Raw genomic sequence first — 14,763 nt, 5'->3', positions numbered from 1 at the left:
GCAGCGCTGTTGAAAAGGCTGTGGAAGTCCCTGTATTAAGCACGTAAACCTGTGACACAAAAATCACCAAACTCGGACAACCACAGACTGTTTTCCTTCGTGGTGATGAAGGGAAACGCTGGGTTGGCATGTAAAAGGGCATTTATTCCCTTCAAAGACCTGCAGTTCAAAAAAGCGCCCCTCCGACAGCCAAACCCATCTGTTCTCTGATTGGATTGTTACATTTGTGATTGACATGACATTGACCAATCAGATGAAAGGAAGAAAAATAGGGTCAAAATTCGTACTTGTAACTTGCAGGGTTTTTTTTGGCTAAGTCCACACACAAATCTTTTTTACGCACACACAAATTCTTTTTACACATACAAATCCTGATTTACAAGTACAAAACTAATTTACAAGTACAAAATATTTATGACCACATTTTGAGCCCATATAGGTTTCATAATGGGTTCACCCGAAACCGTGGCTGATTGTGACCCACACACACACGTTTTCACACCTTGGCTCGTGTGATTAGGCAGAGGATCAATAGGGGGTCCATGACCATCTTGGGGACACTCCCAATAGGGCTTAAATCTGGGACTCTCCACCAATTGCACTTAGAACTGAAAAAGCTTCTTGGATGAGAGGTGAAACGTCTTCAAGGAAACTCCAGGCGCTTTTCTTTCCAAGCTCCTTAGACTACCATGCACATGGTCTCACTCAGATGGCTATATCAAGAGCAAGAGCAGCTTTCAGCTTCCAAGCAGTAGAAAACCTTTTCTACCTCCACAGCTACTTGCCCTAATGAAAGACCAATAATTGGTCACGTAGGCTTGTAAGGCTTTGAATAATTGGCAAAATATTAAGAATACCTGCTGTTTGCCCAGATCTGGTGAGTGAAATTCTGGTATTTATTAGTCTGCTGGTTAGCACTAATTACCAGACATGTGTGTTGCTAATCTATACAGTTTACACATGCAGCCTGCTAAGCAAGCTGGTAACGCTACACACTGTCCACATATGATCAACTGTTTTAAAGTTGAGGCTTCAAAACACAGAGTCAAAAAACCAATGCAGATGGTGTTTTATGGTGAAGTGATTTTACAGTGTTGAATGCTGACTATTTTGCAGCAAGTTTCAACTTATTTTCCTGAATAACTAGAAACTCTTTCAGCCGGTGAACTGAACAGCACCCTGATCCAGAGGAAGGTCCATTTATGTGGGTCATCGGGCAAGGCCGATTCTAGTGCACCAACATAGTGACTCAAGTAAAGACTGCTTAGTCTAAAACGAATATTATGCAAAGACCAATAACCCAGTTAAGGGATGCCTTTTTTTGTTTTTTCACTGCTTAGGCTGTAACCTCAAGGACAGCATTGGCCCCATGGTCAAGACTGGGCATCTACTACATTCAACCGAAACAGCAGCACAGGAGCATGCATTTTAACATCCTGAAGCTTTAGCTAGATTTTAAGGTTGCTAAAAAAAACAAACAAATTATCTTGTGATGCCTTCTAACAGTGTTATGTCATGTTTTTGGCAACAAGTGTTTTTTTTTTGTGATGAAAAGAAGATGACAACTAAATAAAAACTAATGAATTTGAAGAGATGAGATCCAATTAAGTTGTGCAGAAAGGTGAGACGAGTTTGGAAGTGATCCAATCAGAAGTAATCTTCATATACAGTAAGGTCAGCCAAAAGACTACGACTAAAACTAAATCATAATTTGCTGTCAAATGCCGTCTAAATTTCACAACACAAGACAAGATAATACGCAAACAGCCGCGTCCTTTGCTTTCGTACCTGCCAAGAAAGTACCAAGACTGGCCAGAGTTTGGGTCTGCCTCTAAAGACTTTTGCAGACACTGGATGGCATAGCTGTCCTTGGTGCCTTTATCCCCCAACTGTTCCACTGTGTGATGCATCCAGCCTGAGAAGAGCAAAACAAAACATCAGCCTTCACGATTCAACTGTAACAAACCTCCTGGCTTTGTTTTTTTATTTAGTGGTGATTACATGCCAAAGGAGAATACGAGTGTTATAAATCAAAATCCACTTTTTTTTTTTTAAAAAAAAAAGTGTAATGAAAAAGGCAAGATTTTTGATAAGATTAAGTTCTGTCTGCCAAAGGAGAAAAAAAAACAGAGATCGAATAAATAAAAACTTGTTACTTCCTGAAACTTTAACAAGAGTAACAGTGGAAAAAGTCAAAGAAGCAGTTATATTCAAAACGCTTAAACACCTGATATGAACCAGCCTTTACAAACAGCTCCTCCCTGTTTTCAAGCACACACACGCACAAGTACATGTGCGCGCACACACATAAATTGGGCAATTTCAAGCAAACACAGAGGTTCAGGAAGACTGTAATGAGCAATGACAAACCTCCCACAGCCCTTCTCCTATACACCTGCGGCAAGCTTCACAGGTCACCATGACAACCCCAGGAGGCTAGGTTAGTAATGGGGCCTGTCTCAATATGCGTACTTATGTGTACTTGCGTTCCCGTGTACTCGTGATACGTCATCAGTCGGAGACCAAGTACTGTTCCAATTCAAAGTACGCATCAAGCCGAGAACGCGAAAAATTCCCGGATGTGTTCTCGCTCCGCCTGTTTTATCAAGCATGCATCGGTGGTGACTTGGTACAGCTAAATATCCCAGAATGCATTTCGTCAAAAACTCAAACGCGGCAATGTGATCCAACTGAGGTGGATCGAGCATCTGATGAGGCAAAGTGGTCCAAGAGCTATGCTAATGACAGCACAGCGCGCTGGAACAGAATGAAACTAAGTCAGGATAGCCATGGCTGTCTAAGATCTCAGAGTTCGTGTGGACTGCTGTGTCTGAAGCTTTTCAGTGGAACCAGGTTTCAGTTATCATCAAGACCAAGGAGTCACAGGCATAGTGGTTTCCAGCAATTAGTAATTCTGTGAAATTTTCTGGTCAGTCCAGCATCCCTGCTTCTGCTCTTGCTCTCTATGACATCTGTCAGACTTGACAGCAATCTATGGCAATTCCTAGTGGTCTCACTAGGTTGGCAGGGCTATTGCAAGCATCATAAATCATCTGTAATGGGAAGTTTTAGCCAAAAACCAATTTCCAGCAAGTCCTGATAGGTACAACAGTGGTTACCACAACTATATACAAACATACTAAGCCAAACACACCAAACAAACTAATCTGTGCGCCTCACTACCTTGGTTATCTTGGTATTTTGGTGAGCCTGCGCAAAGTATACTGTCAGTTTCTGCTGTGGTCTTCTGCTGCTGTAGCCCATCTGCTTCAAGGTTCAACATGTTGTGCATTCCTGCCTTGGTTGTAACCGGTGCTTATCCCGAGTTACTGCTGTCTTTCTATTAATTCAAAACATTCTGGCCATTCTTCTCTGACTTCTGGCATGAACATAGATAACTGTTGCTCACTGGATAGTTCCTACCAGACCAGTCCTCCTGGCACCAACAACCATGCCATGTTCAAAATCACTAAAATCATCTTCCTTCCCCATTCTGATGCTCAGTTTGGACTACAATAAGTCATCTTGTTCTTGTCTATATACCCAAATACAACGAGTTGCTATCCTGTGACTCACTGATCAGACATCTGCATTAACAAGCAGTTAAATAGGTATAGGTAATACAGCAAGTGTATATAAAAAACACAATTTACCAACATCATCACAGCGTGTGTGGTCCTTTCAATTTTTTTTTTAATATAAATGTATGAATTTTTTGATTAATACTGACACACACACAAACACACACACACAGAGAAAGAGAGAAACCAATGCCTGAGTAAATAAAGCCAGAATTATTCAAACTAGATAAAAATCCACTTATTACAACATTTGATGTAAAAATACAACGATTATAGCATTCGCTGGTTGCAGATGTTTTTTTTCCCCATTCTTTGCAGGATGGTAAATGGGCATGCAGACTAGGGGAAGCCAGGAATCGAACCACCAACCTTCCGATCAGTAGATGACCTGCTATACCTGAGCCTGAGCTATAGCCAGGAACACTAAAAACACTAATATCTAAAAAAAAAAAAAATCATTAGTCAAAAAAGTAATTAACTGAATATCCAATTACAGGCAGATGACCAGAACAAGACTGACTCTAGGATTTAATATCTAAAAAAAGGAGTATTAGCCCACAAGATAATGCAAGTCATCACTTAATCAATGTTGATTTGTAGGGGGGAAAGTGTGCAGCAAGAACCAATCCCACACAGCGCAATATTTACCAATCTAAGCTCATTTGCAATACATGTCTCTAGCTCTGTCTGAATATGTTATGGGCCTATCTGAAAACCACTTCACTGCATGCAAAGCAGTTTGTGATCTGAGTGCCAAAACCTGAAGATACTTTCAGCCAGTTTAATCCGGTACGTTTCACATGTGGACATGAGCATCGGCCTACATCAGCAAAGGTCACTCACCAAGTTGTTGCAGTGTGGTCGCCTTCACTTGTGCAGGAAGATTTTCCGTCTGCAACAGACTTTCATACGCTTCCTTCGCTGCTCTGTATTTCTTCTGCGGGGAGAACAGGAAGAGGAGGACAAGCAAGAGAAGTAGACATGGGGGTTGTTTAAGCCAGACAGGAAAGCCAGTGTTTTATGGTTCTATCTAGACAGACAAAGACTTTAAAGACCTCCTCACACTCATATTGTCCTTCCATACACAGACACACACACGGGGGAGGGTCAGTGTGAAAGAGCACAAGCCTGCCAGACTCAACAAGTCTGGCAGGTGTGTGTGTCTGCACTAAAATGTTTGTGTGCTTTAACAAAAAGGAACGCTTTGTATTTTTGGGAAATCTGAGCTGCCTGCTGGTGAACCAAGGGTTTGTTTTAACTTAGTGAGCTTACTGACCTTTTGTCTAGATCATCAGGTAATGTCAGTGCATGCACAGAATCTTCTCTTATCAGGTCTAAAATAGCCTTTTAAAAACCAACCCACCAGACTGTGTATGTGCAGACCTTGCACATACACAGTCTGGCTCTAGACTCCTCCTGTCTGCACACAATAAAAACACCTCTGGGAAAACACTGACACTTGGGCACACAAGCGAGAGAGATTCTTTAATGTTCCTTCCTGTGTCTACTAATGATTGTCATTGAACCTGAAGGCAAATACAACCAAATGAACAGCTGCATTTGGAACTACTACAACTGAAGAATTGCAATCGGGGGGGGGGGGGGGATTGTTGGTAATGAAGCCCTGCCATTACCTACAAGATCTGACATTTAGAGTCATTTAGTTTTAGATAATACTTGAACAAAACACTGTTCTGTAGTTAAATGACACATTTTCCAACAGGTCCTGATCATGTTACATGATAGTAACAGTAATGGTTCTTATATAGCGCTTTTCTACTCTACCTGAGCACCCAAAGCGCTTTGTACAACATGCCTCATTTACCCATTCAAAAAAGCACTTTTTTTCTATGCCTAAGTGCTTTCTACCTAACATACACACTCTGATGGATGCATCAACTTGGGATCTGTGACTGGAGCAGCCAGGGATCGATCCAACAACTTTCCACTTAGTAAATAACCTGCTCTACCCCCAGTGCAGCATATTTTCATAATGGCATACTGAGGAGTGCATTAACATATTCAAACTTGGTCTAAACAAGGCAAAGGGACAGATACATGTAAATAAAAACAGTACCTAGATATAGTAACTCATCTACACCAGTGGTCTAGTACAAAGTAGGGGTGTAATGTACCTATATATGCCCTGAATCATTCCCAGCAGCCTTTGAGCCAAACAATAATAGTTAGAAGTTAAAGCTTTATATTACTGGTGTTGTTCATCATAATGGGCTTTTTTTTTTTTTAAATAATTGAATTATTTTATACTTATGAATAAACAGTACAGTTGTTCTTATAAGCCGCAGTATCTGAGTTCTTAAAAAGGCTGGATTACACTGAAGGTCTTCCCTTGTCAGAGAAATTGTTAAATTAATATAAAGTTATAGCAGGTGCATAGTGCTATATTAATTGAGTACAACATGAAATTGTTTGGCCCACATTTATCAATTGCTTACCTGGATCTCATATAAATGAGCAATGTGGAACTGAACTGTGGGGGTAAAAAAGAAGAGAAAATTAGAAATTCAGTTCATTTGTGAAATAAACAAAAAAAAAAAAAACCCAAACAAAGAGAGAAATTAAGATAGATAATGGATCCATGAAGCTCAGTGGGTACAGACTGCTAGCACTATGGAGCACAGATGGGAGGGGGAGTAGGACACTTTCCCCAGAGTGTACATGTAATCTGAAATCACAGTGTGTATCTGCAATGTGCTTGAAAGCACTTCCAGCTCGCTCTCTCTCCTTGTGCTGTCTCCTAGGCAACCCCAGTCTTGGGCAGAGACAGCAGGGAAACAGCAACAGAGAGAGAGAGAGAGAAAAAAATCTGCTCTGTAGAAATATTCCTATGCCCTTTCAATATGTGTGACATACCACTAGCAACACGGCACATCATATGTGATCATACTTTACGTTGTAGCGTGTGACTGGTTGGCTGGAACAATTATAGCACCTATACTTACTTTCAGCTTTGGACAAAGTGCAGAGTTTGGAGTCGATCAAAGCCAGCTGAAAATGCTGCAGAGAGGGAAAAAATTAAATCATTTTAGTGTGAATGCAAATTCACACAAATCAAACATCTCTGTGACAAGATTAAAAATAAACAAACAAACAAAAACTATTTAACCTAGTTTTTTCCGAGAGCACAGAGCACAGAGCACTGGAGTGATACTTTTAAGGAAATCGTGGAGAAATTTCTATTCTTCTCCAACTAATGTGCATTACCCAAATCCCCAGCATTCCTAATAAACCATAAATGAACTCCTGCCACTGCAACAAGAGAGGACACTGATAGCTGGAAAAGCTAAGGCACAAATCTCACCCCTCCTTTCTCCTGTCCAACTTGTCCTCAAAATGAGATGCTGATATCCAGTGGCAGGCTATTAATGGCATCCAATTCCATCATCTGAACTAGGGTTTCTGGGTAAGGCAGATGTCTGCAGAGGCCAAGGCGTGGCACAGTACCAGGAAATGCCTTCTATATGGGGTCACTGAACTGATTAGCCCAAGTCACACAGCTCTTCTGGCCTTCTCGGACTCCCTTTAGTTCTTCCACAAAATGCCCAGATGTTGCTGACACATTGCTGTAATTTTAACTGTATTCAAGTTCATTATACGAGAAAGTGAAATGTAAATTCCAGCAAGATGTCCTGTCTATAAGTGGCTTCAAGGTGACAGTTTTCATTGCAGTTTATTTCGGTAGTTAACTAATCTGCCAATTTTTCTTCAATTAGTCAACGATCATTTCACTTATTCTTATCTCCACTTCCAGTGGGTAAATCTCCTCTTCTAGGCTCCAGTGTTTCACCTAGTCAAGTCTTCCCACCTGTGAATATCACTGTGTTGTCTCGGCCCACAGCAAAATAAAATAATGACCCAGAAACTTGTACTAATTACTATTCGGAATAAACGCTAATAATAATGTGAGAAAAAAACAAAAAACAAACAAACTAGCATACAGGAGTAGCTACAATATCGCATTTCACTCTTTAGCTAACAAAACTGAAATGGTGTTCGCTTAGCAAGCATCATGCATGAGAAGGTTCCGATAGGTAATCTAACATAAACATTACTGGACAAATTTGAACATAAAGTATTAACGCGATGCACTGAAGCATTCAGAGCTGACGTCACAGCTCCAGGGTGCCGGCGTTTAAAAATGCTCGTGCACAGCAGTAGTCCTGTCGTGGAAGTAAAGTGCCAGTTTGCACACTCTGAAATAACTTTTGTTTAAAATCTCAGTTTCCATTTTCTTCCGTCCTCCTGTTTTGCCGTTCGCGCTACGTTCTTCTTCGTTAGTATTGTCTGCAGTCTTGGCAGACGATATAGGCGATACTGCCCTATAGCTTCCTGTAGTGTATTGCAGTTACAAAAATAAATTTACTATATGATGCATCGACAATAAAATTCCCCCATCAATGAATTTTTATAGTTGATGTCATCGATTATTTGGACGAATCACTGGAGCCCTTTTTCAGTCCCTAGGGCTGCTGCACTGTAACCCTATGCAGTCCCAAATGATGCTTTGTGCATTTAAAAAGGCACCACTAGAGTCTGGGTCAGTAAAACCTGTCAGCACCTGAGCACGAGAAAAATCCCAAAACCGGGAACTTCTTTCAATGGCACGCACACTTTTGGAACAAACTGTACTGCTGCTGTTGCTGAACTGGTCAAATCGAAGAGGATTTCTTGCTTTAACCTTAAAGGCAAGCACCGGTATCAGCGGTCCATGCTGGGGAAAAAGACAGCTATAAGCACAGGCACACACATAAAAAGGAGGCGCCCGCTGTCTTGGAGCGACAGCAGCCGCACAGACGGTCAATGTCAGCCAGATAAAAATCAAGAGCCGTCCAGCTGGATCTTTCTTTGCATGCTTCACCCTGGGCCAGTGGAGCTTCACACACACTTACACATGCATGCGCACGCACGCAGACACACACAGAGGACCCTGCTTAGGACAAACTCCCTTTTAAACAGCGCTACGAGCCACTAAACACCAGACACTCTTACTGCATCCACATGCTTTAATGTCAAAGTCAAGCAACAGAGGCAAAGACAAATGCTTTTACCTAGATCGCTTTCACATCACACTCCTCATGGAACCCCACAGCATCCTCCAGTAGATCTCCGCCTCAGCCTCTTCTATCCTTTCCCTCCTTCCCTTTCACACTTGCTCTACCATCAGGCAGATAATGCAGCAGGATTGTCAGCTTGGCATTCCACCTCCCTCCCCATGTCTTGCTTTCCTCACTCTCTCTCTGTCTCTTCGCAATCTTTCTTTTTGTCTCTCTCCCTCCCTCTCTCACGCCACCTCCTTCCCCCTCTTCTATCCTGGTGTCACTGATTACTATTCAGCAGACGGCTGCGGTGGAGAGTGCCGAGAGATGACACACAATACCTCAAAGCTGGAACAGGCAGGGAAACACCACCTCTACATCCCCCCTCCCTCACCCAACCCAAATCTCACCTCTCTTTCTCAGCTCAAAGCTCTTCTCTATGGCTACGCAAGCTCTACAGACGCAGCCAACTCATATAACCTCAATTTAAAGCACACTGGGGCCAAATCATTTCCTCTTCTCTCATTAACCACATTAGCAGACACTAATGGGATGAAACTGTCTGCGCTTTATGTGAAATCCAAGTTTGGTGCAGTTACATGCAGTGATTCACATTGCAATGTGTTCTTAGAAACTCAAGGCATCTCAGTCACTTGATGCTCTGCGCCTTGAAACATGCATCCTTCATGAAAGTCCATTTCTACATTCCCTCCCTCTCCCTCCCGCATGCATCTACTACAGAAAACAGTTTCTGATTCCTTTCTCATTTCTCTTTCTTACATTTATTCAATCTCAGCTCCTCTGCGTGAGAGACCACCCCTCCCTTTAGATAAGTGGAGCAGTTGTGTGTGTATATGTGTTGGCAGCGAGCCAGAACAAACAGGGAGGGGTGGCCTCCAACACCGAGTGAAGACGTGCAACGCGTGCAGCCTAGTTAGCTCCACAGAGCACCATGTGTATAAACTCTTAAAACCTTTGGTAATAAACTGTAAACTGAAAATGTCAAGCTTTAGGAAATACTTCTTTCACCATTAACCAAAACAGAATATTTGCTTGATATAGTTAAGACACGTGTCATGCATCTTAAATTCCGAGTGTTGCACACTTCGTTTCTTGCACATATACAGGACTGTCGGTATTGTTCTGGAAATGTAATTCACCCTGCTGAGTACATGCACATATTTACATCACTTCCTCTTGTGTCATCTTATCTGTTAATCTGATGTCAGTGTGTTTTCTTTGGAGAGAGAATTGTTTAAATGTGTATGCTGCAGCTTTTTCTATCAATGACAAATTTATTTGAATTCATAGACCTCTGAACCATACAGCTTAAACGTGTTTCGGCAGGATTTCTACTCAAATTCAAACTAGGTTACTTAGTCTGACTGAAAAAAAGAAAGTCAGGCAGATCAGGCAACACTAACTCACAACTTACTTCTAAGACTTTGTTTTTAAGAAAAAGTGACCACCTCGACCTTTTTCCTTCTAGATCCTCCATGGGCATCAGAGGAGAGGAGCAGCTCCTGTGCTGCTGACTGAGATCACAGCGATATGTTTCTGAGTTTGTGTGTCTGGCACTTATTATACCTTCCCCAAAAGATTTAGTAATGTATGAACTTCATATTCTGTAAGTCTGGAAGAATATTACTGCAGTGTTTCCTCTGCTATTTTCTGACTGTGGTCATTCAGAGTGTTAAATACTGATTATACACTGATGCACCTATTGCTGCAATATTGACACTTACTGTAACTTATTGGAATTTAATCTTTTCTTAGTTAGTTTTCTATTCTTAGTTCTGGTTATTTTAACTTTATTTCATAAATAATCACCATGAATAAAATCCTCTGCGATGGCAGTGTAATAAATATTACTTTTGTATAACTAGTAATATCCAGTTTGCTTGTCTCAACTTTTGTAGTGCACTGACATAAGTATGCTAGTGCATACTACTGCTTATTACAAACTCCTGTGACAGAGCGTCTGAAACAGGACAAAGCCTAGGATCAGATAGCAATCAATCCCCAAAGGGATCCCCGACAACAGATCGGCAGCTTAAAGTCAGAATGCCTTTTTCCTTTTGTTACTGTCTCGACAACTCACAAGTGTCTGAGGATTACAGACACACGGGACAGATGATCCTGCAGCCTGTGTTGATCCAAAGGACTAGGGAGGTCAGAATTATCTAAAAAGTTAAAAGGCTCTTATCTGTGACTGTACATCGGAATTCATGAAACTTAAGTGGCATGAATGCAAAATGATTCAATTGTTCCAGCACTCTCATCAGGCAAGGACACTCTGCTGATGACTCGAGTCAAAATGTATATATTTGTTCTAGCTGCACTTCTATCAGCTGTGGGTGCAGAACCTTTAGATGTGCAAGGAACAAAGTAAGACTGTATAATACACTTCATAACCACCCACAATAGCAAATGCTTCCAGTATCCCTCCAATATTAGCTGATATGACAACCATGCAAAGGTTGTTATGACAACATTACAAGATAAGATAGCTCGCCTGCTTCCCTATGGCTTTACTTCTGACTACATTTATAAAATCACGTCAGACCACAGCCAGAGTTGTCGCCCCAAGTCCTTTGTGATGGATAGTTCAATATATTTAGAATATTCCAACTGAAATCAGTAACTTCATTATTAAAATGTGTGAGACAACATCTGTTCAGTAGTCCTCTACAGTGCATCCTATTAAGTTGGACATTGTTCTGCAGCCTCAGTATAGCAACCTCAGATCACCCATTTTATCTGTGCATGCATGCTTCAGTTCAGTCCAACATATTTTACCATCTCAGTGAAAATACATAAAACAAGACAAGGTGGAAGATATGACACCACTGAAATAAAATCCTTAAAAAACAGACTGGATTCTGTCTCAAACTTCATATCTATTTAGATTTACAGACACTATCTCTACTTTTAAGATTAGGCTTCAAACATTCCTTTTTGCTAAAGCATATAGTTAGGGCTGGACCAGGTGACCCTGAATCCTCCCTTAGTTATGCTGCAATAGGCATAGGCTGCTGGGGAACTCCCATGATGCACTGAGTTTTTCCTTTTCAGTCACCTTTCTCACTCACTATGTGTTAATAGACCTCTCTGCATTGAATCGTACTTGTTATTAATCTCTGTCTCTCTTCCACAGCATGTCTTCTATCCTGTCTTCCTTCTCTCACCCCAACCGGTCGCATCAGTTGGGTGCTCCTCCTTGAGCCTGGTTCTGCTGGAGGTTTCTTCCTGTTAAAAGGGAGTTTTTCCTTCCCACTGTCGCCAAAGAGCTTGCTCATTTGATTGTTGGGTTTTTCTCTGTATCTATTATTGTACGGTGTACCTTACAATATAAAGCACCTTGAGGCGACTGTTGTTGTGATTTGGCGCTATATAAATAAAACTGAATTGAAATTGAATTGAATTTACCTTTAAGCTTGACTCGTAGTCTGTGTTGACTTTAAACATGAATCCCAGTCTCAGATGAATCTCTTTAGCTCTTGAGAAACTGGGATCGATGTAAAGCACCTCCTGGAATGCCTTGATTGCCCTGGAAAAAGACCACGAAAATAGGAGGATTAATAAGAACAGAAATGAATACAAACAGTTAACCTAATAAAATATGCCAATATAGCCCATGTGGACACTTTACTACACTACCGATCAATAATAATAATAATAATAATAATAATAATAATAATAATGATAATAATAATAAGGTAATAATATGGAGTATAAAAATCTCCAAGGTAACCAGATAAGTGTAAATGCTACTTTGAAAAGAAAAAAGAAAAAAAACTTGGAAAATTAGTGAAATCCCATTTGTAAAACCATCTCGGAAATTAGGTTGAGATAAGGGATGAGGACCTAATATTAGCCATTTAAGGCAGCAAGATGCAACTGTGCAACTTAACCCATACATAACATAACAGCTGCTAAGCTGTAATCTATTCTAGTGTTGCGAAACATTATCCAGGTTGAGGTAGCCCGGATAAGGCTTGATGCTACTTTTACAAAAATAAAAAAAAATCTTAATCATTTCACTGTACAAACAGCTGCAGGCAATTTGTTTACTTCAATTAAATAAAATGGCTTCAGCAATGTATCAGTATATTGTACTGTAGCCTTTATGGTCAGTGGACAGTGTCTTCCCTAGTATCTTCCCATTATTCTTCCAGGTGCTGCAGACACTACTGTATATTGGTATCTACCAGCCCAAATATATGATACACATGGTTCCATGTGGGCTTCACGCATGTGTCTTTTCCCAAAAGTATATTTTTTTCCTCTTTGCTTGCTTGCAAAGTTCACAACAGGGTCAACTATGTGGAGGCACTCATCACTACAGTAAAGATGTAGTTATGTGCACTTTGTTAGCTTAGTATATTCATAAGATGATTTTTCATGGCAAGTGGTCTAGTGGGAGCCAGAGACATCTCACTTGAGCTGTTACATGTTTGCATACGTATAGAAGCATAACTTGTAGGTAAAGAAACCATTTCAGGGCTACAACATTTCATTGAGTAATTCCAAGAACTCGATTATTAAAAAAATTTCTCAACACGAACTTTGCTTCGATGCTTCGGTTAACGCATGGCTCTGTATTGCGCCGATGTGTTAAATGATGTAAACATGAGGGTTTCACGCGCATGTGCGACTAAAAATGGACCTTCAGTATAAATGTGTTTAGGAGCAGCGTGTGAATAAAAAGTCTGACAACATTAAGCCCACACAGGCCCCAGTTTTAAACAAAAACACTGATAACATAACAGCAGCAGTAGTGATAATGCTGGCACAGTTTAACGTGGACCCAGAGTCTGTTTACACACCACAAAGAGCAAAGAGGCGGAGCCATTACCGAGCTGGTGAGCTCGGGCAGAGTGAAAGAAAAACGTGTTTCTAGTGTCGTAAACAGCAGTGCTGTTCCTGTGATCACCATTAATGCCTTTAGTGGAAAAAGGCAAGTCCTTCATCAAAACACCTGATCAACAAACTCTGATGTAAAGAAAAGCAAAACTTTGTAGCTGCTCCATCCACCGCTGTTTGTTTTTACACAGATAAAAATCTGCAGTAAATCTCAAGAAATTGTATAAAAATGTGCAGATGAACAGTTAACGTAGTCTGGCACCATGTTTAAATTGTACATTGTGGCTTCAAAGTCAGGGACCAGGGTCTGAGACCACTTGTAGTCAACTTGCCCGTCTTCAAATCAACACTGGTGTGTCAATATGACGGTAGAATGGGGATAAAACAGCAATAAGACCGAGTCGGTCGGCTACCACTGTTTTTTGGGGGTGGTTTTTCTCTGAATCAGTTCAGGAACAAGTTGGCACTTATGACATGTGGTTTAACACATTTGTTAAGCACTCTACATGCAACCTGTTTGTGATAATACTGCAATCTCAAATCTGTTCCCGCCTACATCCGACCTGCAGAGCTGTACCCTGGGCCAGGGACAGACTTGCCAGCACTGGACCGTGCAGAATCAACTCCCTCAGGCTGGGCCAGATCTAAACAGGGCAAACTTTGAAGTTATTTATTTCTAAACAAGTAAAGATGCAGCAAACTACAAGCATTTCACCAAGAGCAAAAGTCAGGGAGCAGGTAACAAGGCTGAGGAGGAATCGGTAAATATGATACAAGTGTGAACACTTCTGTTTGAAATTGTCGGTAACTGTGTGAAGGCTTGAGGACTGAGACTCGAGTGGAGCGCAGGATTTGACCTTAGAGTTGCTCTATTGCAAACTGTTCCTCCATATGAGCCTGAAATCCATGTGTAACACCTGACATATACGATGTTTAGAAGAACAAAACATTATTTATTGTCAGTTCCAAGCTGTCCGCATGTTAATGAAGATGCTCTTACTGTGCCGGGTGTACAAATATGATTGATCAGGGGTTTTCTACAGTGTGCGAAACCTAACTGATGCTATGCACCGGGGCTGCAGTCTCACATCCTACAGTTAGAAAGCCTTGCTGTGAGAGGATCTCTGAAAAAATGTCATGCAAAGTTTATTGGCTTTGCAAATGATGATGCAACTGTTGTGACGGGCCAAGAAGAGCAGCTGAGTGAAAAAAACTCAACCCTAACCCAACCATCATTCACTGCACACTTAGAACTTGCA

The 14,763-nt window shown here is 41.1% G+C and overlaps 1 protein-coding gene across 1 annotated transcript in view; it reads right to left on the bottom strand.

The window, feature by feature from the left end:
- The window catches only part of kdm6a (lysine (K)-specific demethylase 6A), a 46,087-nt gene that overhangs the window by 16,376 nt on the left and 14,948 nt on the right, over positions 1-14,763 (bottom strand). Inside the window, exons 6-10 of the mRNA XM_063498728.1 lie at positions 12,068-12,188; positions 6,545-6,599; positions 6,038-6,072; positions 4,425-4,518; positions 1,789-1,915 (exon numbers count right to left, since the gene is read on the bottom strand). Of these exons, the coding sequence (XP_063354798.1) occupies positions 1,789-1,915; positions 4,425-4,518; positions 6,038-6,072; positions 6,545-6,599; positions 12,068-12,188 (432 nt within the window). The remainder of the gene's footprint in view (positions 1-1,788; positions 1,916-4,424; positions 4,519-6,037; positions 6,073-6,544; positions 6,600-12,067; positions 12,189-14,763) is intronic.

Source organism: Pelmatolapia mariae, linkage group LG16_19 (genome assembly GCF_036321145.2).
Source record: "Pelmatolapia mariae isolate MD_Pm_ZW linkage group LG16_19, Pm_UMD_F_2, whole genome shotgun sequence".
NCBI lineage: Eukaryota > Metazoa > Chordata > Actinopteri > Cichliformes > Cichlidae > Pelmatolapia > Pelmatolapia mariae.
Note: the sequence above shows the minus strand (reverse complement) of the source record. Positions and strands in the feature narration are given on the sequence as shown.